The sequence below is a fragment of the Apodemus sylvaticus genome, chromosome 16 (assembly GCF_947179515.1).
Source record: "Apodemus sylvaticus chromosome 16, mApoSyl1.1, whole genome shotgun sequence".
In the NCBI taxonomy this organism is placed as follows: domain Eukaryota; kingdom Metazoa; phylum Chordata; class Mammalia; order Rodentia; family Muridae; genus Apodemus; species Apodemus sylvaticus.
In genome coordinates, this window is record NC_067487.1 from 30,989,179 (window position 1) to 31,016,049 (window position 26,871).

General features: G+C 46.1%; 1 protein-coding gene across 2 annotated transcripts in view; it reads right to left on the minus strand.

Moving 5' to 3' along the window:
• Nucleotides 1-26,871, minus strand: part of Mtmr12 (myotubularin related protein 12) — a 66,380-nt gene that overhangs the window by 2,795 nt on the left and 36,714 nt on the right. For both annotated transcript variants that reach the window (XM_052159384.1, XM_052159385.1), the window contains exons 7-15: nt 22,608-22,737; nt 16,906-16,981; nt 10,427-10,533; nt 9,612-9,736; nt 8,713-8,791; nt 6,606-6,676; nt 4,566-4,738; nt 1,859-2,026; nt 821-982 (exon numbers count right to left, since the gene is read on the minus strand). In XM_052159384.1, the coding sequence (XP_052015344.1) occupies nt 821-982; nt 1,859-2,026; nt 4,566-4,738; nt 6,606-6,676; nt 8,713-8,791; nt 9,612-9,736; nt 10,427-10,533; nt 16,906-16,981; nt 22,608-22,711 (1,065 nt within the window). In that variant the 5' untranslated portion in view covers nt 22,712-22,737. The remainder of the gene's footprint in view (nt 1-820; nt 983-1,858; nt 2,027-4,565; nt 4,739-6,605; nt 6,677-8,712; nt 8,792-9,611; nt 9,737-10,426; nt 10,534-16,905; nt 16,982-22,607; nt 22,738-26,871) is intronic.

Consider the following 26,871-nt stretch of genomic DNA (forward strand, 5'->3'; position numbering starts at 1 on the left):
GCGCATCAGTTAGAGAACACTGGGGCATGATAGTAAGTAAAACAGGAATGAATTTATCTACAAGGAAAGAAGGACTTGTTTTTGTGGTTTAGGGACAGGCTGGCAAACTCGAGTCCATGGGCCAAAGCTGGGAGGGTGAGACACAGCTATCCCACTGTAGTAGGGGAGGTAGAGCTGGGGACAGGACAGACTTGGAAACGATGTTTTCCACCCTCAGTTTATAGGTTTATTAAGAAAAGTCTTGGGGCTAGAGATGTGGCTTAGAGGTTAAAAGCACGGTCTGATCTTCCAGAAGATTCAGGCTTGATTCCCAGCACCCACATGGAGGTTAACAACTGCCTAATTCTAGGGGATCTGATGCCTTTTTTCCTGGGCTGTGTGGGCACCAGACACACATGTGGTACACAGACATATGTTAGATAAAACACGTGTACATATAAAATAAAATAGTAAAGTTCTTATTAAAAACAAAGAAAAAGTCTTGCTATGAACGATATGAACTGGTAAATGCGTGGTAAACCTTCCTAAGCAATGCTCCTTTATCTAGCAGTCACACACTGAGACAGGGTAGAAGGTACGATTCCATGCAGCACAACTATGGCCACAGCAGTCCTGGTGACAGGTCTCATCAAAGCAAAGGTGGATTTGCTAAAGTACAGAGTCCCACTACTGAGGCCCTAACCCGAGCACCAGAGAGCCCACATGCACGCCCTAGAAAAGGTGACACACCAGCAGAGAGAAGCGTACAGTAGCCTTTGTCCTCACGCATGGAATGAAGGAGCTGGTGCGGATGGGGTGGGGTTAAGACAGCACATCTTACTTTGAAACGGGATCCTTTCCGCTGGCCTCTGTCCAGCTTTGGCTTTTCCACATACAGAGGGTTTCTGAGCAACGTCTGTGCTTTGGGTTCAAACTGTACTGACCAATCCCACACGGTGAGCAGACTCAAAGGCTTGCATTGTGCATCCAGGCTTTCCCTACCCTGCCAAAACAAGCATAGGTCAGCACAGCTTCCAGGGATGGCTGGAAAGCAAGCACGCATTCTCAGAAACGGGCTTCAGGAAGAGTGCTCTGCCGGGCCTGAGAGCGAATGCCTGCGTAGGCACTGTGTTTCTCAAGGCAGATGCGCCTGGCAGGGAGGATGGTGGAAGGCCCTTATTTCCAGGGGTCTGTGTCAGCTCTAAGGTTGGGTTCTTTCATGATAACCTTGTGAGTTAACCCCTACTTCCCATATTTGACAACTGAGGAAACTGAGGCTAAGAAAACACAAGTGAATTGCCTGAGGGTATGGAGCTGACAGGCTGCAAGTGTGTCAGTGAACCCAGAGCTGTCTAAGATGCCAGCTTCCACTGTTCCTGCTTCCTTCTGGGACTCGGCAGTCTACCAACTCAAAATCAGTCACAAAGTAGGAGAGGGCTAGAGGAACAAAGATGAACAGATACCTGGAGCACAGGCTGAGCAGGGACCAAAGGCCTATCAGGTGCAAAGCCTAAGCCCAGCTATCTTGTTCCCCAGGCATCCATTCTTGTCCCAGAGTAACTCTAGGCATTAAGGAAGGGAATGAAGAGAGGACATCTGGTCTACCTTTAAAAGGTGGTAGGTTTAATTTGGTTTAAACCCCAAACTCCAAAATTGACTTTTATCCTAATACTTGCAATATATATTCTTGGGCTGGATACTTATTGTGCTTCATCTGGGATAACAATATATAACCAGAGTGTGTTACAAGGATTAAATACTTTCCTAGGCAGGAATAGCTGGGATACCTTGAATACATGTCACTTTTAGAGTCACGGTTATGCATGGAGTCTGTGAGATGCAGCTTCTTTGGCACAGGGTCTTTAAGAGGGGCTCTTACCATGTTAGTATCTTTTTGATGAGGTGAATTGAAGAAGAAGGTGCTAAAAATAGGTATATACAGGCTATCTGACAGAACAGTCAGGTATGTCTCTGTGAACTCAAACGCTGGGGGATACTGGTGCACCAGCTGCCAGACACAGTCCAAGAAGAGCAGGAACACAGGGACCTGTGTGGAAGCAAGACGCACACTGCTCAGCAAGCCTAGGTCCAGCAGGACCTGTCCTGGGCTAAGGACACGGCCGTCAGGAGCTTCCGAACCCCGCCTCTCTGGCAAACAGACAAGTTAGCATCAGCATCTCAAGTACCTCTGTGTCAAAGAGGAGTACATAAAACTGCACGATGGGTCTGCACTAGCGCACGAGAGGCTGCAATCAGCTGTGCTCATGGAGAACACTAATTCTCAACTCCAAACGAATTCCTTTTTTGATGTTGTTGAGGTTTTGTTTTGTTTTTTTGTTCTTTCAAGAAGACAGGGTTTCTCTGTGTAGCCCTGGCTGTCCTGGAACCAGCACTATAGACCAGGCTGGCCTCAAACTCAGAAATCCACTTGCTTCTGCCTCCTGAGTGCTACTATTAAAGGTGTGAGCCACCACTGCCCAACTAGTAAATTCTGTTCTTCTTCAGAGAATTCAATTGCAAAACCAGGATGTCATTTTACACTTTGTCAGGAAAAATGACATCTTATGGAAGCATTCCTGCCTGCCCCCCCCCCCAACTGGTGGGGATGGTGCTGGAGACTCAGCAGGAGAAGATTCCCCGCTCTACCACTCAGGGAGGCCCCAAAGGCCAGGGCAAAAGCTGCATAATGGCTTGTGTTAACCAGGTCCTCTTCTGAGCCAGATTCTCAGTGGTACTACGCTTATGATCCAGCAGTGATCCTGCAACAGGGTAAGGCAAGAATGTGACCGTATCCACCTTGTACAAGAGTAGAGATACAGGCCCCCCACCGAGCTGGAAGGAGGTAAGACATTAGATCGAAGGCCAGTTCTACATCAGTGACATCACAATCACAGCACACCTGCATGCTGGTTCCCAGGAGGCTTCATGCTACATGTTATGTATGGACAATACCACTAAGGTATTACGGATCCCAGGCTGGTCTCAAACTCATTATGTAGCCAAGGATGACCGTGAAGTTTATTCCTTCTGTGTTCATCTCCCAAGCACTGGGGTTAGAGGCACATACCTATAAAAGGTAAATAAATGAACAAATATACAAACCTCACTGTATAGTAAGGGCAAGGGCTCTTAAGTGTGAGTGACCCGAAAAGGGCTGAGCACAGGCCTGCTCTTGGCTTCTTTCCCAACACAGATACAGAGTCTGTCAGTCTCCCTTTATAAGACATGCAAAACCACATCCTTCCAAACAGTATTTCTCTTCCTATCAAAGATGTGTACTTTATTAGCCTTTCAAATTATTTGCTCCAAGTCCCTCATAAGACTAAGAACTGTCTGTTTCTCTTAAGCTTGATAGCAGAAGAGCACAGGTCTGGCCTGAAAGAGACTAACTGGCATAGTGACAGAGGCCCGAGCGTCCCCAGGAATCTGTCAAGCCCTGACCAGCAGTAGCCACGGCTCTATTCGTACAGCACGCTATGCCAAGCTGTTCTGCATCACAGACAGGCATGCTGATTACTTACTGAGAATAAGAGAAGCCACAATTCACACTACTAGCATGTGCTCACTCTAAAGATGACTCAGTCAGGTGAGGTTGGGTCCATTTTTCCTTTCACTAGATAGCAAAGAGAACCAAGGAGTTTGTGTTGCTGTTGCCTAAAAAAAAAGCACACTACAATCCAGAGGCAAACTACATGCTAACTCAGGCTGGGGTGTGGCTCTGTAGACATAAAACTGGTTGTGGTGGTATGTGCCTCTAACCCCAGTGCTTGGGAGATGAACACAGAAGGATTAAACTTCACGGTCATCCTTGGCTACCTACATAATGAGTTTGAAATAAGTCTGAGATATGTAATACCTTGTCTAAAATAAAATAAAAAATAATAAAACCACAAAACAACTCTCTGATAGAGAGGCTGAGTCACTCACACAAAGTGAAGTAAGAGGGGTGGATGGTGGGGCAGTCACGGAATCCCAACTACTTGGGATGTTGAGAAGGAAGACTCAAGTTTAAAGCCAACCTTAGACAGCATCATCAAAAACCCATACCCCAAACAACATAACAATGACAAGCAACAGAAAGGGAAGAGGCTGGGACTTGGCCTTCTTCTCCCAGCACTTCAAAGCCTCAAGGAATGGGTGACACTAACATAAGGAAAATTTACTGTGCTAAGTACACTTTCTGTGGTAAATTTATACACAAAATACTACTCATTGCATAGTTAAATTTAGTGAGATTTCAAGGGTTCTGTCTTCCTGAGTTATTTTCTAAGTATTACAAAACCAGTATTTCCCCTAGTATGAGATACACACGTAACCTTACTCTACACAAGTTGGAAAGTTTTGAACATGCTCCTCGACACTCTTCTGGCCCTGGAAGGATTTCACATTGTTTACAGCATCAGTCACCCTGAGGTGAGCGGGCCAGCCTCCTGGTGTCTGTGGAGTGTGTACTTGAATCTGGCAAGCATTCATCCGAGGACAGTGCCCCAGTGAGAGGGCGTTCCTCCCCAGACATCCGAGGACAGTGCCCCAGTGAGAGGGCGTTCCTCCCCAGACTGCCAACGGTCAGCAGTGAGGACACTCACCTCCTCTTTGTCGCTCTGGTGGAGATGGTTACAGCGGTCCAAGAAAGAGTGGCCACCCATGACCCACTCCTTTTGGATGAGGCTCTGGAACCCAGTCCTGGTTCGACAGTGGGCATCCATCATCACTTGCACCAGAGAGGAGAGGAGGCAGCAGAGGTCAGAAGCGTTCTCTTCTACCAGGGCCAGCAGCAGCGCCGAGGAGGAGGAGGAGGAGGACAGAGTGTTAAGGGGCAGTGTTCTCATCCCCACACAGCTAACAGGCTCCCAAGAGCAAGGTCTGCTGTTACTTCCTACAGACAAGGCCAGCTGGGGAGACGACTGCTGGGGCTTGTCAGCACAGGTCGCAGCACCTTGGGGTGCTAGGCATAGTTCTGCTTACTGAACAAAGGCAGCTCTGAAAAAAAACTTTTAGCACCTGGCACCTATAGATGCCATAAAAGAGAAGAGTCACATCTATCTAACTGCAGAGGGCCTCCCTCCCTCCCTCCCTCAGGGGAGAGTCAGCACTCACTACTCCAGACTCAGACCCTGGTCTCCCACTCCCCATCCTTCTTGGACTGCTTTGCACTAAAGGACCTTCTCAGCCACAAGGCTCTTTCCTGTTCTGTCTGAGGAGCACAGAGGCGCCTGCTTCTCCTTGCCAAGCCTACAGGAGGAATTCTTGATACTCCTCCATGTGCCCACCTGGAATGCACTTCATACAATCCACAAGGGTAAAGTCTATTCACAGACTTCCCTAACCTTTCTGACTTAGAACAAAGGTAAATACACCCATAGTCATGGTTTCTTCTTAGCGTCTGAAGATCCTAAAGCCAGGTGTACATTTCCCATGGCTTCCTCTTTATTCCCCCTTTCCAAAAAGGCCCAACTCATATTGCTTTTTTAAAATGTCCTCAGGGCTGGAGATATGGCTCAGTGGTTAAGAGCGGTTCCGAAGGTCCTGAGTTCAAACTCCTGCAACCACATGGTGGTTCACAACTATCCGTAATGAGATCTCCCTCTTCTGGAGGGTCTGAAGACAGCTACAGTGTACTCACATATAATAAATAAATAAATCTTTAAAAAAAATGTCCTCAAGGACGATGGTGAGAGTATTAATTCAGGTTAGAGAAGCAGAGATACAATCATGCTGTTGGTTAGATAGGGCAACTGAGTCCCATCTACCTTCTTCCCGCCTTCCAAGACAGGGCCTTCCCTGGCCTGGAGTTTGGATCAGGCTAGCCTTCCTTCCAGTGAGCACCAGGGGTCCTGTTTCCTCCTCCCTGGTGCTGGGATAACAAGCACATGCTACCAGGTCTGTCTGTCTGGGTGTTTTCCCAAAGCTACCGGCAGACTCATCTTCTCTGCCCAAGAGACAGATCTGTCCTTGCATCTGTCCTCTGGTGTTGTCAGTCTCTGACAGTCCCGTCTTGAAGGCAATGGCACATCTCTGAGGACATCTCACTCCCATCAGAACCAGACTGCACTGCACAGATCTGCCGGTGCTAGATGTGGTCCTGGGCTCTCCAGCCTCTCAGAGCGCCTCCCTCTTTGCTAGCTATTTAAACGACACTCTCCTTGTGTGTCTGTAAGAACACGCTTAAGGTGATGTCTCCATCCGTTTGCAAGTGTGTAGAAGGAAAAGCACGGAGTGTGCACAGAGCCTCCGGGACTAAGGCCCTGCACCAGGTGGTCCGGGCCGTGAGGAGAGATGCCTTCCCATCTGCTCTCCTTCCTATGGCAACTGCACAAAGCTCCCAGCACCCAGTCACGACAGGATCTGAGCAGCTGTAGGTCCCCTGGGCAAAAGGGTGTCCCAAAGACTGTTGGGTAAAGATTCTGAATAATTCCTTCTTGGGCTGTGAGCAGGTTGCCGAGTTCTAAGTGAAAGGATTCTACGTAAACTGCATAGAAATTCTATGTAAACTGAAATCTGAGCAAAGGACTACAGGTTACGGAAATGGGAGAGGGAGGAAAGGAAACAAATCCACTCTGCAAATTATATCCACAAAAGCTGACTCTCAGCAAAGGAGCTGGAAACCTCCCCTCGCGCTTTATTACCCAAGAGGAGGACGTTCATGTTCTGCGCTTCCAGGCATTCCGTAATCTCTATTGCTTTCTTCAGGCAGCGTCTAAACAAGGAAGAGATGAGAAGAGGAGCTTTAGTCACTGAGCTTGGTGCTAGAAACAAGACATTTAGAGGCAGTTTGAATTGTTCTTATATTTTTTTATTTTGTTTCTTCATGCTAAAATGCTAGAAAAAGAAATAATCATTTACTGATACTCATCTGCCTATAAGAAGCCAATTATGAGGCTGCAGAGATAGCTGAGTGGTTAAAAGCACTGACTGCTCTTCCAGAGGTCCTGAGTTCAATTCCCAGCAACTACATTGTAGCTCACAACCATCTGTAATGGGATCTGATGCCCTCTACTGATGTGTCTGAAGACAGCTATAGTCTACTCACATATATAAAACAAATAAAAAATTTTTTAAAAATCTATAAAAGAAAAGAAACCAATTATGGATATACACAAGTATATAGACAGATACACACAAACACACATATATATATATACACATACAAATTTATTCAAAGAGATAGAAGTGGTATCTTAGATAGCCACACTCTTATATGCACTGCAGCATTACCCGCACTAGTCAAAACATGGAAGAGTTCACTGACAATAGAACAACTTTTTGTGTGCATGTGTGTGTGTTGGAATACAGCAGTAAAAAAAAAAAAGACAGTCTATCATTGCAACAATATGGGAAGAACTTGAAGGAAAGACAGGTGCAGAAAGGCAAATGCTGTATAATTCCACACAGAGAAGCTACAAAGGTCCAAGTCTGATGTACTGAAGTGGAAAGGTGGTTCCCAGCAGACAGCAGGCAGGGGTAGAACTAGGGAGACCAGGGTAGTTCAGGTGGCAAGGGAAGTGGTGCCTTGTGTCTGTGGTACCATCACACAGAGCCATGAGAACAGAGTACCATGCTGTGCTCGCTGGGGTGCCATTTCGTCAAATATGTATGAAGCCCACAGTGTTCACATGTGGAACTATGTTCCATCTCTAGCACCACCAACTAACTTGTAATCTCAATGTATATACTCTTCGTCAAATATGTATGAAGCCCACCAAGAACTGAAAATTTTCATAAGGGAGTCCTAAAATTTTCTTTCGTATTGAAATTTTTAGTTAGCATACCAAACAATGGGAATGACCAGCAGCCATTGTTTCCTGGCCATGTCCCTCCTCCATCCTCCCCTCTCCTCCCTGTCTTTCCTGGTCTCCTTCATGCCCCAAATAGTCACTCTTCCATGCTCATGGGAGGGAGTTGGTGAGAGTGTAAGAAAAATGGTCTCTAGATTCAGTTTGAGAAAATGTACCTTCCTTTGCTCCCCAACTCTCTTGTCAGTTCTTATTTCAGAACCACCCCCTCCCTTCATGGTCTCCATTATACCTTTTGCTTCTTCTTTTCTTAAAATCTGTGTGACAAGGTCTCATGTAGCCATCTACCCACCACCCCTGCAAAGTGCCCAGATTCTACTGTCTGCCATACATGTATCAATCTAGAGCCTATGCACATAAGACCCTGTTTTCTTAATCCCTCATTTCCCCCTCACAATCTCCAGCTCTATCCACTTTCTTGCAAACCACACCATCCAACTCTTCTTTACAGCTAACTAAAACTCTGATGTGTAGCCTTGTATATATATCCTTGGAGATTATTAAAATACAAAGTCTTGCAGAAAACGTAAACCTCAGCTTGCTGGTAAGTTACAGCAAGACCAGAAACGGATTAAAGCAGCACAAGGCGGTGAGCTGAATGTCACTGTGGCTAAGAGTTCTTTCTGTCTCTCTGCAAGCTGTTCTCTGGAGACCACGGCTCCCACGGAAAGCTGACTGGCCCCGACTGTGTACTGTGCTCAGCCCATAGCCGTAGCAGTAGCTGTAGCCGTGAAGACTTCCTACTCGTACACAGCACTCATTCCCTGCCAAGACAGACTGCCTGATGAGGGCGCTCACCCTCACTGCACAAGGTTTCTCTTCTGTCATAGCATCTGATCTCAGAATAACTAACTGTGATATACCAAGTACCGGTCAATTCCTCTATAACTCAGAATTAGACAATTGTACAATTCATGTGCAAAGCAATGGGTTGAAATACCTGATTATATCAAGCCAGCTGCTGCTTTCTAAGAGAGAAAACCATTTTATATCGGTGTCCCAAAATTCTGAACTGTTATCTGAAAAAGAAAAAAGAAAAAAACAAAACAAAACAGTAGACTTTAGGTTACTGCCCGTAGCCACACATGCAGGGTCCCAAGTAAATGAGAGAAAACACAACTGCAGACTCCCGGTCCCAAGTCATATAGTAAAATTAACCCAACTACCATGTGTATTGCATGCTTTGGTTAGAGGTCTACAGTGCCGGTTCCCTTAAGTAAAAGCTGCTTTCTGGGTCAGTCATCGCTACCAGGATGCCTACAGTTACTTTACACAATGAAACTTCAGTACTGGCTGAACAAACCTTAAAATAGTGAAGAATGTGCCACCAGAGTCAGTTAGAAAAGGAAGGTGTCTGTAAGTGCAACAAACCCCAGAGAAAAGTCTGGGTTAAGAATGTGAAGAGCTAAGTCGAGCAGTGATGCAGGGAGATCTGAGTTCAAGGCTAGCCGGATCTACAGAGCTAGTTCCAGTAGAGTCAGGGGTGGCTGGAATGTTTTTACATTTATTATTAACCACATCGTTTTCCACTTTAAAAAACTGTACATGCCAAAGGAGGGCCAAACAAATTAAAGCATTAAAGTCATTCACAATATAAATAACTAGGAAAGCCAGTGGCTCCAGGCACTCCATGGTTCAAAACCGGCTAAGATGCTCCCCAGGGGAACCTGGCCTGCTCCGGAAGGAGGGGGAGGGTAGGTGGAACCCTGGGAGCAGGACAGCAGCAGCCTGCAGTGGCGGGGACCCTGGAGGGCGGGAACCCTGGAGGCCAGCAGCCCCTGCTCACCACTTGCTTTCACCAGATCCATCTGACAGAGATTTCGCTCAATGTTCTCTCACCTATCAGAAACAGCTGCTTAAATTTGCAGTATGCACCCTGGATCTCCTGCAGGGACAGGAAGTTGCTTGATAAGTCTTCAGTTTTAACCATTTCGTAGGGTGGTCTCTGGATAGTCTTGTAAATTCTAGGTGTCAAAAGGGGACATGCAGTTAGAGGTGCAAATGGGAACCGAGAGCTCGAGCTCGCTGGCCCTGAGCTGGTCTGGGAAGTACCCTGCAGTCACCGACTCATTTCAATCTCACTCCTGTGAGCCAGCACGCGGAACGGAGGTCAGGTTTGGGTCAAAGCAATCTAATTGCATAACCTACTCCCTTCTGTGGTTTTATGTTCTGTACTTTGACTTTACTGTATCTGTTGTGGAGGGACTAGACAGAGAGACTGCTCAGTGGGTAGAGAACTTGCTGCTCCTTTGGAGAACCCAGGTCTGGCCCTCAGCAGCTCCTGATCACCTGAATTTCCAGTCCCAGGGAACAGGCACAAGTGGCGCACAGGCAAAACACCCACACCCGTAAAAATGAATGAATAAAACTTCAAAGATAATTTTGAAATGCATACTCTACATAATAAAACAATACCTTGGGGTGCCTGCCCCTTGGCCTAGACTTGATGGCTGTTAACATTACAACCACCATGCCACTCCCCCACCCCTGCCTAACACTTCCATACTCTCCCTGCAAGAGAATTAAAGTGAGTGTTACACTCTGACTCCTCCCACACAAAGCGTAACACCACGTGAGCAGAATGGACACACTAGTGAGCCACAGCACATGCTTCTTACAGAACAGGATTAACAAAACGTGCACTACATACTGACCCATGCAAGAAGCTCTTCTGAATTTGCAAAGCACCATCATCCTGTTCTTTGGGCAGTGCTGACATCTTCAAAAGGGCACTTCCATTGTGACAGGACCAACACCAGATCTTCAGAAAGGAAAGGAAAAGCGTTTACCAGATGGAACATTCAAAACCCAACGGGGGCAGCGGGTGAGTTTAGCATTTATGTCAAATAGGGACATTTAGAACTGCTAATCAAACTGGCTAGATACTGTCAATGAAAAGATTTACTTTCAAAAATTAAAGAAAATGGGACGAGGCAGTGAGACCCGCTTGCTCAGTCTGGCGTCCACCTTCCCTTGGCTTTAGAGCTGGCGACGTCCACGGTGCCTGCAGCACTGTTGTTACCTTGCTTCCAGTAGGACAGCAGCTACCATGGCCATGCAGCACACACACCAGGACGTTTGCAGGAATTAACTCCTAATTATCACAGCCACATCGTGTGATAAGTATAATGGTCAGCGCCTCCCCCACCCCATTCACAGCGAGGAACTGAAGCACAGCATGACCAAAGGACTTTCTTCATGTACAATAGTAGCTCCCGTCTGCCTCTGCAGGCTGCGCTCTACCTCAGGGCCACTGGGCAGCGTGGTTCCCAGCAGAAAGTGCTTTGGGACGATGGTGAGCTATTTGACAGTGAATTTGAAACTCGCAGAGGAAAGGTACTGACAAGCTTGTGAGGCAGCATAAAGAAGACCAAAATCCATTCTATCTCAGCTCTTCCACAGAAAGATCCAATATGGCAGACAGTGAAAGACTGGACTTGGAGGAACGAAGGGAGGGGAGGATGAGCGACTGAAGACAGGCCTAGGTGCCTGCATGGTTGTGTCCTAGAAACTGCTTTTGTTGTTTGGAAATGTCCCGGGGGAGAGTAGTGTGCCTTGGTGCTGTGGCTAGATGCACAAGCACAGCTCCTGTGCCCTGCCACGGGCACTGCAGTGGCTAACTGCCTAGCCCTCGCTCTGCCAACCACACCATCAACCTTGGTTCAGGGAAGGTGGGGAAGAAGTCAGGGAGGGATGAGGTGGTCAGAAAGCTGGCTCAGCAGGCTACGTGCAGCTAAGACTGACAACCTGAGTTCAGCTCCTGGAACCCACATGATGAGGAAGGTAACAGACTCACAGAAACTCTTCTGAGCTGTATACACTTTACTGAATGAATAAATGAATGAATGGACGGAATGCCAGTTTTCCCTCTTACCAGGCTCCATTCAGCATCGCCTGCCGCGAACAAGCCGTAACTTAGATAGGGGGCAGCTGCCTGGGAAGGAGCTAGAGAACGGCAGAGCAACCCAGGAGCTGCTCTGCACGCAGAGAATCGCAAAGAACTGCCTTGGGGTCCAAGAGGAAGATGCTGGAATTGACCCTGGGTACACTGGGTCCCTAGTGACACTAATACATCACTGTACATCACCTAGGAGACCTCTGAGTGAGGGACCATGTTCAGGAGAGTGGACTGCTGCTGTTGACTCAGGAAGCAATGTCAACTGGAGAGTGAGCCCTGAGGACGACTGTGGCATCTGTCCCCAGAGCAGCTCCCTTCCAAGGGCCAACCTGACTTGTAAGTCATACAAGGCAGCGGTATTCAGACACTGGAAAAACTGAGGGGCTCTGCTTCTTACCCCTCCTCCACTGTGACAGGAAGCAATATGCTGAAACTACGGCAGGCTTCTATGACTGCTGCCAAAAGGAGAGAGTAATATCTTGAATACTTAAGTAGCCACGCCTACTAGCTGGTATAGCTTACTTGGATGCAAATGAAGGACACTCTTAGTCATCATGACTGGATGATAGTACCCAAAAAACGGAATGTCTCTAATCATTTTAACTTATTATTTGGGGGGGGGGATAAGAATGAAAATTAAAGAGAAAAAGAAAAAGAAAAAAAGGCAGTTGGGACAAATGTAATGATAACCTTTATAATCAGAATTGTCTCATCTCATCTGAGGCACAAAGGAACAACTAATTGCTATTCTTTATTTCAAAGAGTAAATCTATACATGCAACCTAGCAGAAATGGCAAGGATGAGAATGCTCTGACACAGCACAGGTGATCAGTGCACAAGTCAGACAAGGGTTAACAGCCATAGCTGCAACCTGATGCACATGGCGAGGCCCTGGATTGGAGGCCAGCACCAAATAAAGGGAAAGAGAGCTGAGCAGAGGGGGGAGGGGAGGAGTCCGACCATGGCGTCAGTTCCAATCTGTGTGCTATCTTACAGCTGTCCATGTGCACCCCACTAAGGATGTTAGAACAGTGAACACCACCTTCCTAAAGCTCCTAACAAATGTTGCTGGCTCTTCCCCCACTTCTTTGGAGAAAGTTTTCTATGTCTCAGCCCCAAAGCCTGTATCTAGATTTTCCATGTGTAGAGGAGGAGGGGCCTTATTCCCACTTGTGTGGATAGTACTCCTTTTCTGTTTCTTTCCTGTACTGGCTGGTTTTGTTTGTCAACTTGACACAGGCTGGAGTTATCACAGAAAGGAGCTTCAGTTGAGGAACTGTCCCATGAGATCCAGCTGTGGGGCATTTTCTCAATTAGTGATCAAGGAGGGAGGGCCCATTGTGGGTGGTGCCATCCCTGGGCTGGTGGTCTTGGGTTCTATAAGAGAGCAGGTTGAAGCCAGGTGGTGGCGCACGCCTTTAGTCCCTGCACTTGGGGAGGCAGAGGCAGGTGGATTTCTGAGTTCGAGGCCAGCCTGGTCTACAGAGTGAGTTCCAGGGCTACACAGAGAAACCCTGTCTCAGGGGGGGAAAAAAGCAACTAAGTGAAGCATGTCAGTAAGGAACATCCCCCCATGGCCTCTGCATCAGCTGCTGCTTCCTGACTGTTGAGTTCCAGTCCTGACTGCCTTTGGTGATGAATAGCTGTGTGAAATGTGAGCTCAATAAACCCTTTCCTCCCCAACCTGCTTCTTGGTCACGCTGTTTGTACAGGAATAGAAACCCTGACTAAGATATCCCACAGAACACATCACACCCTCTTTTCTGCATTTCTTCATGATGGTAAAACCCTCATTTTCATTCCTCTCAAGCAAGTGTACTTTTCCAAGTGTACTGCGCACTGTTCTGAGACCCAAGGACTTTTTGGGTGGCCACAACACCACCATGTTTCCACTGTGGTGACATGTGCACTGGAAGCACAGTAGCAGTGCATGGTGAACCTACTGATGGCTCAGCACCAGTCAAGGCACGACTGCCCACTGCACAGCTTATTAATAAGTTACCACAAGCAGGAAACCAGTCTAAGTCACTTGAGAATGTCCTCGAACAAAAGGTTAAAAATGACCAAGTTTAGGGCCAAGTGCTGACTCAGCGGATAAAGTACTTACTGGACAAGCCTGATGACCAGAGTTCAATCCCCAGATCATGATCAAAGGTGGATGGAGCAAACCAGCTCCACGAAGCTTTCCTCCAACCTCACATATGTACCGAGGCATCCATGGCCTCCATCCCCACTAATAAAGCTTTTTAAATGCTCAATTCTACAATCTTGATCACTATCATAAAATGTCTGACCTAGTGCCTTTGACAAAGATTGTGCGTGTTTAGATTCTGGAGGACTAGCTCTTTTAGTGTTCAAAGGAGCTGGGCAAGAAATAGGAAGGGCTATTGGAAGCTGCCATCGGAAAAGCCCCACCACTTCTTCTAGCTATGGCCTCGAGACCACAATGACAACCAGCCCAAAAGAGAGTGCCAATGAAGCAACGGTCGCACTTTTAACTTGGGGTAACCAACTGCTCCTGATAGGACTTGTATTCTAAGTATTTATCTGTGTGTGTGCCCCTAGATAAGCATAGCTCTCATCCTTCATCAAAGAGGCCTCCTTTTACAGAAGAGGGTGGCTATTAGAGAGATCCACAGTGGATGACTGCAGAGAGCAAGTGACTGGGGTGCCCGACCCTAACGGACACATTGACAACAGCAGAAATATTTAGGAAGTAGGGGATGAGGATACCTGCTGGGAAAGAGTGTCTCCAAGACATGACCAGGAAGCTGCACCCACGAAACCTCAGTAACATGCTTAGTTGCCTAAAAATGGCCTGCATAGTGAGAACACCAGCTGACATGCATTGTGGATGGAGGAGACTTCACAAGCCTAGATGAAGAGTTCTCTGCAATCAATGGAGGCTGAGAGGTAAAATCAACCTTCTCCACGGATGGTTCCTGGTAGTTATCTAATTCTAAAGGGTCAGCCATCAATATGTGTACACTCTGGCCTGCACTAAATGGACTCAGATTGTGTGTGTGCATGCATACTACATATATATGTATATGTGTGGATGTATATATACATATGCATATACACATGGAACAATTATGCCATACAATTATACTGTGTAATAATTCAGGAAGAAGTAGGGAGGGACATGGAAGAGTTGAGAGAGGGAAGAGTAAAGTGATGTAAATACAGTGTTCATGTACTAAGTCCTGAAAAAATTAAACTTCTAAAACAATTTACAAAGTGAATAAACTGAGTTTATCACTTCACAGGAAGCAATCTATAAAACGTTGCTGCCGGAAGGTGGTGGTGCACGCCTGTAATCCCAGCACTCTGGGAGGCAGAGGCAAGTGAATTTCTGAGTTCGAGGCCAGCCTGGTCTACAAGAGTGAGTTCCAGGACAGCCAGGGCTACACAGAGAAACCCTGTCTCGAAAAAAACCAAATCCAAACAAACAAACAAACAAAGAAAAACATTGCCAATGGGGGAAAAAATTAAGCCATAAAGCAAAAACTTAGAAATGTGAAAAACTAGAATGCAACATTATGAACAGCTTCCTATATGTACACTTCTGCTAAGAGAATACTACTGAAGGGCCAGTATCTACATGTATAACCCAGTTTATTTCCAAATGTGTAACAGGACAAAATGAACCCTTTAAATTCCATTCAAAGTATAAGACAGACTGGTGGATTCCATTAACAAAAAAGAAACAGTTCCTTGTAATTTCAAATTCCCTACTATGGTCACCTTTGTGAAACTGTTATGGACCATGTCTGGTGCACTGTCAAATAACAAAATCCTCAGTCTGGCCTATCTCTGCCTTCCTTTCCTAATACACATTCATGAAGCTGGAGTTTCTCTGTGTTCTTTAGCTGGTCCTCTGTATGCTACAACAGACTGAATAAAAGAATCCAGCTGTCTTCTATTTTTTTTTATTCGATATATTTTTTATTTACATTTCAAATGATTTCCCCTTTCCTAGCCCCCCGCTGTCTTCTATTTCTAAATGCAAAATAGTGCTATTCCATTTGACTGTTTTGGATAATTATTTTCCATAAAAGTATGTTACTTACGATAACACGTTTCTTATATTTTCTTCATTAAAATTCAATTTGAAAAAAAATAGCAGGGTCTCACTCTGAAGCCTACACTGGTGTAAAACTTATGGAATGCATGCTGGCCTCAAACTCACAAGCAATCCTCCTGGCTCAGTCAGTGCTAGGATTATAGGCATGAACCATCACACCCAGTTTTAACTGGAATTTATAAAATGACACAACCCACATAAACAAAATTCTTGCACAGCTACATAACTTTCAAGAGTGTAAAGGTAAATATGGAAACTTCAGCTGTCAATCAAGGGCTGAAAACTGGTGGAATGTGACCCAGCTATACCCCAAAGAATGTTTAAATTCTCCAATTTAACCATATCTAGTTGGAAATCAGGAAAACTCACATAGAAATCTGCAACTCTGGCTTCCTCTGGGGGGAAAAAAAACAACAACAAAAAAACAGCCACCTGGCAATATTCAGTCAACAGTGCTACAGGCTGGTGCTGAAGAGCTGCCCTCTGGGCCAGGCAGAGAGACTCTGTCTGTAAGGGCCATAGTCACTCCGTGCCCACTCATCTCCGTGGGCTCTGGAATGTGATGGTGTTTCACCATCTTGGCTCACATTCAAGATTCTTCTGGCAAAGCAGTCTCGTGTACTACACAGCACGTGCTTATGATTCTAATTCCTACTGAATTCCCACAGGCTTGGGAACTGTCAACAATTAAAAGTCGGGTGCCATCTGGTCGTGCTTTATTAGGTCAGGGACATTAAAGATGGCTCCCATCCCCTCCTATTCTGTGCTTCACACTGCCTTCTAGGAGAGGCCTCAGCTATGCCCAGATCAAGATTAACAGAGCTGGAAAAACTAATCTGATATTCCACTATGAGTAGTGTCAGTTCAGGTGCAAAACGATTCAAGTGTTAAGAGTAGGTGGGCCTATTATACTCCTAAAGTGTCTCGGTGTCTCTGCTAACATTTCAAGAGCATTGGGATGGCTTCAAACTTGTTCCAGGGCGCCTCATGTTTAGGAGGCTGCCTAGGGAGTCCCTGTGGTATTGTGAGATTACGCTCACACTGAAGACAAACTCTGGAGCACTAAGCCAAGGACTCTAAGGATCACTGCTAGGATGGGCCAAGAGTACGGGATGTCTCCTCTGCCCAGGTTTCCAGAAGTACTTACTGGTATACCATGGCCCTGAAAACGCTTCACATCGTCTTCCAGAAGGGGAGTGGGGACAACAAAGTATGCTGGCAACCTAGAAGCAAGAGATGGCATCAGCTTTCGGACAGACTCTTAATTCACAAAACATGTAAACACTCTCAAAGGAAAAAACACAGTGTTACACAAAGGGCTGTCCTTCCCGAGACCCAGCCCAGGTGAGCTGCTGTTCCTGGGAAGCTGGACTCCAGCCCTCTCTCTGCCTACATCTACACAGCCCAGCCTCTGCTGGCAAGGGAGGCTTCCTGCCCTTCTAGGTCAGTATCCCCTTCTACAAAGTGAGGAAGATGGAGTGTGGGGACGGCCCTGCAACAGAGCCCCCCTAGCATGTGCAAGACCCTAGATCTGATCTTTAGCAGTGCAAAGGGGAGAGACTGGAAAATGTGATATCTAAAAATATATGAAGTCCAAAATCCCATCAAAGAGTAACAACACAAACACCTGTGTCACTTGTAATTACACTAAGCGAATGTGAACATTGGTAACCATGACAGCTATCTACTTTATCACATACCCTGAGACAGGCATGGTGGCATGACTTTAATCCCAGCTCTTAGGAGGCAAGATCTCGGTGAGTTCAAGGCCAACCTGGTCTACAAAGTGATTTCCAAGACAGACAGGGCACCACAGAAAAACCCTGTCTCAAAACAACACAACAGCAGTAGGAGGAAGGCCCAGTCTCAAACAAGGTCTGCCAACAACTGCCGCGGTGAGCCTCGACGTCGCCTTCCCCAGTCCGGCACATAAACGAATGACTTGTTTAGTCCAATGTCACTGTCAGGTATGTAGGTAGTGTGATCATTTCCACTTTACAGGTAGAGAAAAAGGTAAACTCAGACATCACGCTGATGGAGGCTCTTCCTAGGTTACACCGCCGAAGTGGAAACTTATGGGTTCTTTGGAAATTTGTTTGGCTGGTGTTTTGCTAGGGCACACACATGAAGGAATGTTTCTCTGAAGCAGACACAGGAGAGAGCATGCTCTGCTAAAGCAAGCATGTGAAAGGACACGGGATGGATTCTTTGCTAGCGACATGCATGTATTGTCCACCTTACACTGCACAGCCGAGCTCCATTTGTGGGCACTCTGAGGACTCGGGCTGATTGGATGCATGTGCTGAGGCAAGGCACGTGGCAGACACGTGATGCGTGGAAGATATAAACAGGACTCCGCAGAGTGATACAGACAGAACTTGGCTTGCTGGTACAGCTAACTGTACAACGCTTGTGGATCTCAAGTCTTCCCTGATTTTTACTTCCCTGGGGTAGGCACAGTGGAGAACTGGCATCCCTCCGGGTCCCTCCTGCTGACTAGCTGAGGCCTGGCTGTCTCTGCTAGGTCTGTCACCAAGGTTGCTAACCAGACTCTACTGTACTGGACTGCTGGTGTAGTGTTTGCTGCCGCTGCCCACTAATCTGTGAAGCGCCGATTTCCAGACAACACAGATGGGAGTTGTTCCAAAGAACTTTCTAAACAGGTCCACCCCCCAAAAACCCCTCCCATATCTTTTCTTTTCCACTACTTCTGGTGGGTGGTGGGCTACAAGGAAGGTTAAAGCATTTAAGAACCATCATTAAAAATAAGGTTTGAAAATTTAGTTTCACATGGTGATTTTGTTATCTACAGGAGAAACATCATCATTACAAGAATAAGCCTGCTAAATAGAAGAACATGAGAAAGCTAATATTCGAAGTTGCAGGGATCAAAAATACATGGGTTGAGCTGGGCAGTGGTGGCGCACGCCTTTAATCCCAGCACTTGGGAGGCAGAGGCAGGAGGATTTCTGAGTTCGAGGCCAGCCTTGTCTACAGAGTGAGTTCCTGGATAGCCAGGGCTACACAGAATACCATCTCGAAAAATCAAAAACTAAACAAACAAAACCCACCATGGGCACACTGGCTCTTAGTCCTAAGTCAAGACTTGAAATGGCTGGGCTGCAATGGGAGTCATCAGATGGTGTTTGCATAGACACTGCATGCTTGACTCCAATCTGTCAAGCAGTCATGGATAAGATAAACTTCAAAAAAAGAATTTATGTGTGTGAGTGTGGACCGAGAGTATGGCTGCGCACCACATCCATGCACAGATCTCGAACACCAGGAGTCCCTGGATGTAGCGTTACAAACACGCTCTAAGTATCTCGAGTTGTGAGCCCAACGTAGGTGCTGACCAGCAAACCCCAGTCTCTGTAAGAGCAGAAAGTTGTCTTATCCCCTGACCCAGCCCCAGCCCCATGAAAGATGCATCTTTAAGTCAGGGATCAGAGCACAATGACTGAGCCATTCCTCAATTCACAGAAGGTGGACCTACATGCGAAGTGCACCAGGGTGAGTGGCCAGACCCCACTGTGAGAAGAAACTAGCAAAGAGCTTGATTTCCTCAAGAAAAAAATATGATAGTCTACACTTAAAAAAACCTATCAAGAAATGGCAAAAATGGTACTCAATCTTCATGAACAATAAATTAAAAAAATAAATAAATAAAAAAGAACTCTTACAAAAGTGAGTCAAGAACTGGTAGTGCACTCCTATCACCCTAGCAGCTGAGTGGCCAGCCTGGGTAAGGGTGAAAACAGACACAGACATAGACACACACACACACACACACACACAAGACAACTTCCCTCCACCCCCAAGCCAAACCAAATCCTGGGGAGATTTCAAATACTAATTAGATATCAAAGAAACAGTGTGAAAGGGTATAACACAGGCCTGTAATCCCAGGACTTGGGAGGTAGAGGTAAGCAGATCTCTATGAGGTCAGCCTGGTCCTCATTGAAAATTCCAGGGCACATGCTACAAAGGAAGACCCTGTCTCAACAAACAAAAAGAAGTAGTGTGAATTTGAAAAGTATGATAATGTTTTCATGCTGTGTTTATTAAAAACAATCCCAGTCCTTTGTTCTTTGTAATATATACTGAACATAAATGAAGTGAGCTTTGAAATTCATTTCTAAACAATGCAAATGGGAAAAAGTAGGTGGATGTAGAGAGAAGACAGGGTTAGCTATGAATTAATCATTGTTATACCTGAGTAAAGGGATAAAAGCAAGTTTAACATACATTCTTTTGCTATAATGCTTCAAAATGTGTATTAAAGAAAGCTCGCAGATAATTTCATTTCTCTATGTGTATGCGAGGGTCTGTCTGATCACACGCCATGTGTGTTTGGATGCTGGTGGCCAGAACAGAAGGTGGTCAGACTCCCTGGGGTTGGAGTTACAGGCAGTTGTTAGAACAGCCAGACACAGACACGGGACACTAAATTGGGGTCCACTAGAAGAGCTGGAAGTGCTCATAGCCCCCAAGTCATCTCTCCAACCCCCTTACAATTTTAAAAGGACAACGATCCTATGAAACTGTAATATATACTTAGGTCTGTGAAACACTGGTCATGGGTAAGCCCTCATGGGTAAGACTTCTGAAATTCGGAGGTACTAGTATTTTCTTACATACTTGCCTGAGTGTGTGGTCAGTAAGCTAACCTTTCCTTAGGGAGTCACTAAAGTAAAAACATTTCAATATATCAATGGCTTTTAAACTCAAAATGCCCATTAAAAGCACAGGGAAGGATTAGAAAATTACCAAAATCTAGGCTTGGCCCCATGATTACAAATCAGAAGCTCAAAGCTCTCCAGGAAAGCAGAGGACTTAAGCTCTGCTCTGGAATACCATGCTATGAGGGTATAGCAGACTCTGACGGCCACACCTACTCAGTGACATCTGCATTCCAGCAAGCTCTGTGAGGACTGAGGTATCTGTGGGAAGCACTGACTGGATGGTCATGTCCACACAGGACGTCCACCACTCTAACCTCACCTGAGGCATTCTTACCACGTTCCTATACACATGCCATAAGCCTGCAGTGGGCCCCGGTCCTCAAAAGGTTTGCATGCCTTCCCCATCTAGTAAGATGGGATATTCTACAATGTTACCTTTCTAGTTAATTTCATCCTACACAAACCTGTTCCCACAAAAAAACACTGAAAAGGTCAGACTGAATGTCTAGCGGACATTAGCCTCTGTCCACGAGCACTGAGCCACAGCGGGCACAGGTGGGGGGTGCTCACCGGCCCCACTTAGCTCTGGCAGGTCCCCAGCAGTCTCCAGAGACTCGGAGCAATTAGGTCTCCCTCTTCAAAGCCGTCACTTTGGGCAGCAGGATGAGTTAGTTGTGAGTGAAGAGCCTGTCCCAGGGCGGTTCACCGTGGAAGCCCTCAGGCACAGCTGCAGTCTGGGAAGGGCAGCCCAAGGCAGAGCTGGGTTATGATGCTGGGTCAGCACTAGTACAGCACTAGTACAGCACCCCCACAGGGCTACACACCTTCGTGTATGTCCACAGAGTACAGAGAAGTAAAGACTTAGGAGTGAATTAACAGAGAAGCGGCTGGGTGGTGGCACAAAACAGCCAGTTCTGATGATGCTACAGTTTTTCCTTCTAACCCAGACCAACTCAGGGAAGGGCCATCCTGTTCATGTTTCAGACTGGTTGAAATCAAAACTGATATGCTGAAGAAACCTGAGACACTTGAATACAGAAAGTGCTAGAAACCTACAGTATTTTATGAAGCCATCAGCACAGCGCTAGGAAGCTATGTTCCCAGATGATAACATTCAGTTTTCTAAAAACAGATCGGCGGAGTCATCCTTTAACAATGTAGGCCAGATCCCTCCCTGCTCTGCTTAAACTCCCCTCACTGGTCTCAGAATCAACAAGAAGAAATTCTTCAGGAAGCGCGCGGCCATCCCTTCTCCTCGCCCTCTACTCTCCCCTCCCCTGTTAGCCCCTGGATGAAGAGCCTTGCCCTGGCCATTCTACCTACCAGGCTTCCCTGCCTCCCCCTCTCTCAGCTCTGACTAAAGGGCACTTACCCCGGCTCTCATGGAACTTTGTAGACCAGGCTCACCTCAAACTCAGAGATCCACCTGTCTCTACAACCTGGGATTAAAAGCATGCGTCACTAAGGCCAGCTGTGCGTGCTATTCTTCCAAAGGACCAGAGTTCAATCCGCAGCACCCACTTCACGGCCCGCTCACAGAGGCCTCTATCTCCAGCCCTGGGGTCTGTGATGACTCATCGTGCTTGGCAACTGACTGTATCTGACATCAGCTAAAGCACAAGCTGTAGGCACTCCTGTGAGCAATGCTCTTGATCCCACCTGAAGTAGGAAGACATGCTAAGTGTGGGTGGCATCTTCTGGTGGCAGCCTGGACACGAGGACAAGGAAGAAGGGAACTGCTTTTCTTGGCGTTCTTATCCTCGCTTTTGTTGACAAGATCACCTATCTTTGCTGTGGTATTCCTTTGCTATTAGAACTAACTTCTTCAAGATTTCAACACAGTCTGGAGGCCAGCAGCTCTCCAAGAGTCCTCGGTCCTTTAGTGCTGGACTGGGACTGCTGAGGTAGCCAGCCTTGAAGACTGAGCAGCTGCTGTTGGGAGGCAGCCTACACCCTGAAAGAAAACCTAAGAAATCATTCTCTCTCTCTCTCTCTCTCTCTCCCTCTCTCTCTCTCTCTCTCTCTGTGTGTGTGTGTGTGTCTCAGACTTGCTTCTTAGGAGAACCCTAAGGCCTTCTTCTGACCACAGACACATACATACATACATACACACACATACACGCGCACACGTAACTAATGGGGAGAGTCAGCACGGAGAGCTTACCTGTCACAGACTCGGTAGCCTTCATTCACACTCACTGTTTTGTACTTCACACCTCCCTTTGTCCGCTCCAGCTCCCAACACCAGTCTTTCGGTGTGTCAAACATGACAGTACAGTTCCTGGGGTCAGCGGCTGAAAAAAACACAACAAGCATGGCAGTAAAGTCTCTGCATGACGCTGGTATCTGTTCATGTGGGCGCACAAGCTCTGACCCCAATTTATTACACAGGGGCTATTTTTAATCAAAGAATAAATTCACAGTTCAACTGTTCCACTTTCTGTCACCCATGCAAAATTACAATGGGAACTTGATTCAAATGTCTATTACATTTATTTATTGTGTGTGTAGGGGGGTGCATGCCTGTCATGGTACTGATATGTACTATGACATTAGTATTTGTATCAGTATTTGCTGATCAGAGGACAGCTTGGCAGGAGTCACTTCTCCCACCATGTGGGAGCTGGGGATTAAACTTGAATTAACAGTTCTGAAGGTGATCAATTTTATCAGAACCAAGAAACAGGTCCATGCTGTTTCTATATATTTAAGAAAGGGGTTGTTTTGTCTTAATTTTTTCTGTGTTTATGTGTGCATCTCTTTCTGTATGCTAAGAGTGTGGAGGAACCTGTGGGATCCAGGACATGGCACTGGATGCCCTGGAGCTGGTTTACAGGCAGTTGCGAGCCACCCAATATGGGCTCTGGGAACTGAGCTTGGGTCCCCAGGCAAAGCAGCAAGTGCTCGCAACTGCTAAGCCACCCCCCAGCCCTATAAGGCTATTCTTGTTCCATTTCTTGCAAAAGTCATTTCTAGCTCCATTCTCGGTCATCTGCCCATGAAATGATTTACATAAAACACAACCCTTGTGAAAGATGAGTTTGGCACAGAGGCTGAAGCCTGAAGGATTCTTAGCCTGCCTGCCACATGTGTATAACACGGCACACTGATGAGAACAGCATGCCAGACTCTGGAACACCAATCCTCCTTCAGCCTGGGGCGCACTGCCTGCAGTGGCCTGTCCCTGTCTAAGATGGCACTTGGTTACTGCAGGCCATAAATAGATCAGAGTCACAGTGAAGACAGTGGCCAATAGCCAAAGCCTGCATCATGGTGACGGGAACTTTGGCGAGTAAATCAGAACTGTTAGAACAAAATGTTCACAAGTACTGCCCGAAGCTCAGCAGAAATCGCTGTGGCCTTCCTCCAGGCCATCCCTGACGCTGGAAGTGTCATGCACATCAAAAAACCCAAACTTCTGGAAAAAGGCAAGTGCTTGCTGCTTCTATTAAATAAAATAAAACTACAGTGAAAGTAGCTAGAACAGTGACAATAATATTCCTAATCTAAAAATATGAAAGAATATCTGAAACATAACTGCCAATATGATAGCACAAGTGGACAATTCCACACCTGATCTTATGTCACAGTCAAAATACAGACACACAAAACACTGTGTAAGTGGGATAGAAAGTTGGTTCAGTGGTTAAGAGCACTGGCCATTTCTCCAGACTACCTGGGATCAATGTCTAGCACCCACACAGCAGCTAGAACTCCAGTCTCAGGAGATCCAACGTCCTCTACTGGCCACAACATGTGGTGCACATATTCATTTAAGCAAACAATTACACACATAAAAACAAAGCTAAAAAGACATTACATAAGACAAGAACAGTACTTACCCTCATAATGTCAACATTTAGAAGGCTAGAGTAGACTCTTAAGTTTAAAGGCAGCCTGAGCTACATAGCAGAACTCTGCCTTAAAATAATACCACAGACAGATACTATGTCTATATGTCTACCCTAAAAATACTAGGTAGAGAAAAAAAGCTCAGTTGGTAAAGTGCTTGTCTTTCAAGCAAGAAGGCATATGTTTGGTCCAGGCAGAAATCTGAATTCTCAGCACTGAGGAAGCACAGACAAGATTCTGAGCTATAAAGCACTCCCATTAACAAAACCCATACTAAAAAACTAATATTAACTACCCTGAGCCCCAAGGAAGGTGAGAAGGAAGGTCAGAGAAGGATGGAATTAGAATAAAGGTTCTGTAGGTTCTGGGGACAAAACCCACAAACAAACAGCAGAGGGTCATGGTCTGCCAAAGTCTGAAAAGTAAGAATGGGTCTAACATATATCTACAGAGTATTCTACCTAATAAAATCAGAATACACCTTATTCTCCTCAGCAGCCATGGAGCTTCCTCTCAAACAGATCATATACACTCTAGGCTGCAGAGCAAATCTTAGCAATACAAAAGAATTAAAATTGTTTCTTGTACCTCATAGATCATAATGAATAAAACTAGAAATCAATAGCAATAGAATCTAACTACAAATACTAAGAGACCAAATCATACATTCTTGAGTGGCCAATGGGTAACTGAAGGGTTCAGGGGAAAATAAAAAACAAAGGCCTAGGATCAATACAATCAGGTCTTACAAGCATGAAAGGCCTGAGTATGATCCCCACAGCATATACTTAAAAAAAGCTAGGCTGGCGGTGCTTACCTTTAGTCCCAACACTCAGGAGGCAGAGGCAGGTGGATCTACATGAATTCAAGGCCAGCCAAGTCTGCAAATTGAGTTCCAGAGAAACCCTGTCTCCAAAAAAAAAAAAAAAAAAAAAAAAAAAAAAAAAGGCCAGGGGTTGAGGAGACACCAGGTCTGATGCATGGCATGTACTTGTAATCCGAGCATCAGGAAGGGTGGAAGGCAGACTTGCAGCCACCTAGCCCAGCCTGCTCGGTGAGTTCCAGGCCATCTACAACCAGATACCCTCAAAAAAACCAAAACCAGAAACAAAACAGAAAAGAAAGAAAAAGGGACTAAATGTGGGCAGTGCTTGAGGAATGACACCAAAATCTCTATTCCTTCATCTAAACCACCCATAAATCCTACAGTGTGATATTCTTTCAGAAATAAATGCATATCTTCAAGCCTAATGCAAGCTCTTAACAGGCACACTCCTAGTTGGGGTGTGGCTCACTCCCTCACTGACTTGCTCACCTGCTCAGCAGAGCACCTCAGTCTTTAGACTTCCTTTTGTGTTTACACCCCTGAGTGCAGAGACTAGTCCTGCGCACCCTCCGTCCACAGGACCCGGCCCACAGCATGCATTCAGTAGATGTTTTACTCAATCATTGGTTGGTGCAGTCCGAAAGCTTTCTATGTACGTGTTCTTAAACAAGCCAACCAGACATCTCTGACATAGGAGCCAGGATCACTAAGCACCCACTTCTACTAGAATCTCAAATAAAGCATCCTCTAGAATACTCTAGAATCTTAAATAAACTCAAGTGTATTTCTTGAGTAAATAAACTCAAGAAAAAAGAACTCAGAGACAAATAGGGTCATCTTAAATTGTCTCAATTTTTTTTTTAAAATGTATGAGTACACAGTCACTGACACAACAGAAGAGAGCATCAGATCCCATTACAGATGGTTGTTGAGTGCCATGTGGGTGCTGGGAATTGAACTTAGGATCTCTGGAAGAGCAGCCAGTGCTTTTATCTACTAAGCCATTTCTCCGACTCAATTTTTTTTTGAATAGTTTCAAATTTCCAGTATAATATTGATTTTACCATTTTTTGGTTTAATTCAGAAAAATTAAACTTCAGCTCTGTGTGTGCTGACCTATGCATGCACATGTGAAGCCAGCTGTGGGCACAGGTGTCTTCCTCCACGGCTCTCGAGCTCATCTTGGAGACGGAGTCCCTTATTAAATCCACACTGAGTAGGACTGGCAGCTGGCTAGGAAGCTCCCACAATCTACCTTTTATTTTTTTTATTTTTTTTTTTATTACTTTTTTCCGAGACAGGGTTTCTCTGTGTAGCCCTGACAGTCCTGGAACTCACTCTGCAGACTAGGCTGACCTTGAACTCAGAAATCTGCTTGCCTCTGCCTCCCAAGTGCTGGGATTAAAGGCGTGTGCCACCACTGCCCGGCCAATCTATCTTTTTCTGCCCCTGGTGCCGCAGTTGGAAATGTACCCTTGCACCTTTCTTTTACATGGGTACCAGGGGTTCAAACTCACGTCTCTGTACCTGCACAGGGAGCACTTTAGCCACCCAGCCACCTCTCTAGCCCGATTTTACTTTTTATAAGAAGTAACCACAAGAGAGGACCACAGGTGAGGAGAGCACATCTGTCCCAACACCGGGAGTAACTGGGACCAGCGGGACCCAAGGACCCAGGCACCCCGCTTGACCAGTGGCACAGGTTCACAGACTGAAAGCAGTCTAGGCCGGTGCCCTGAGCAGACCTTGG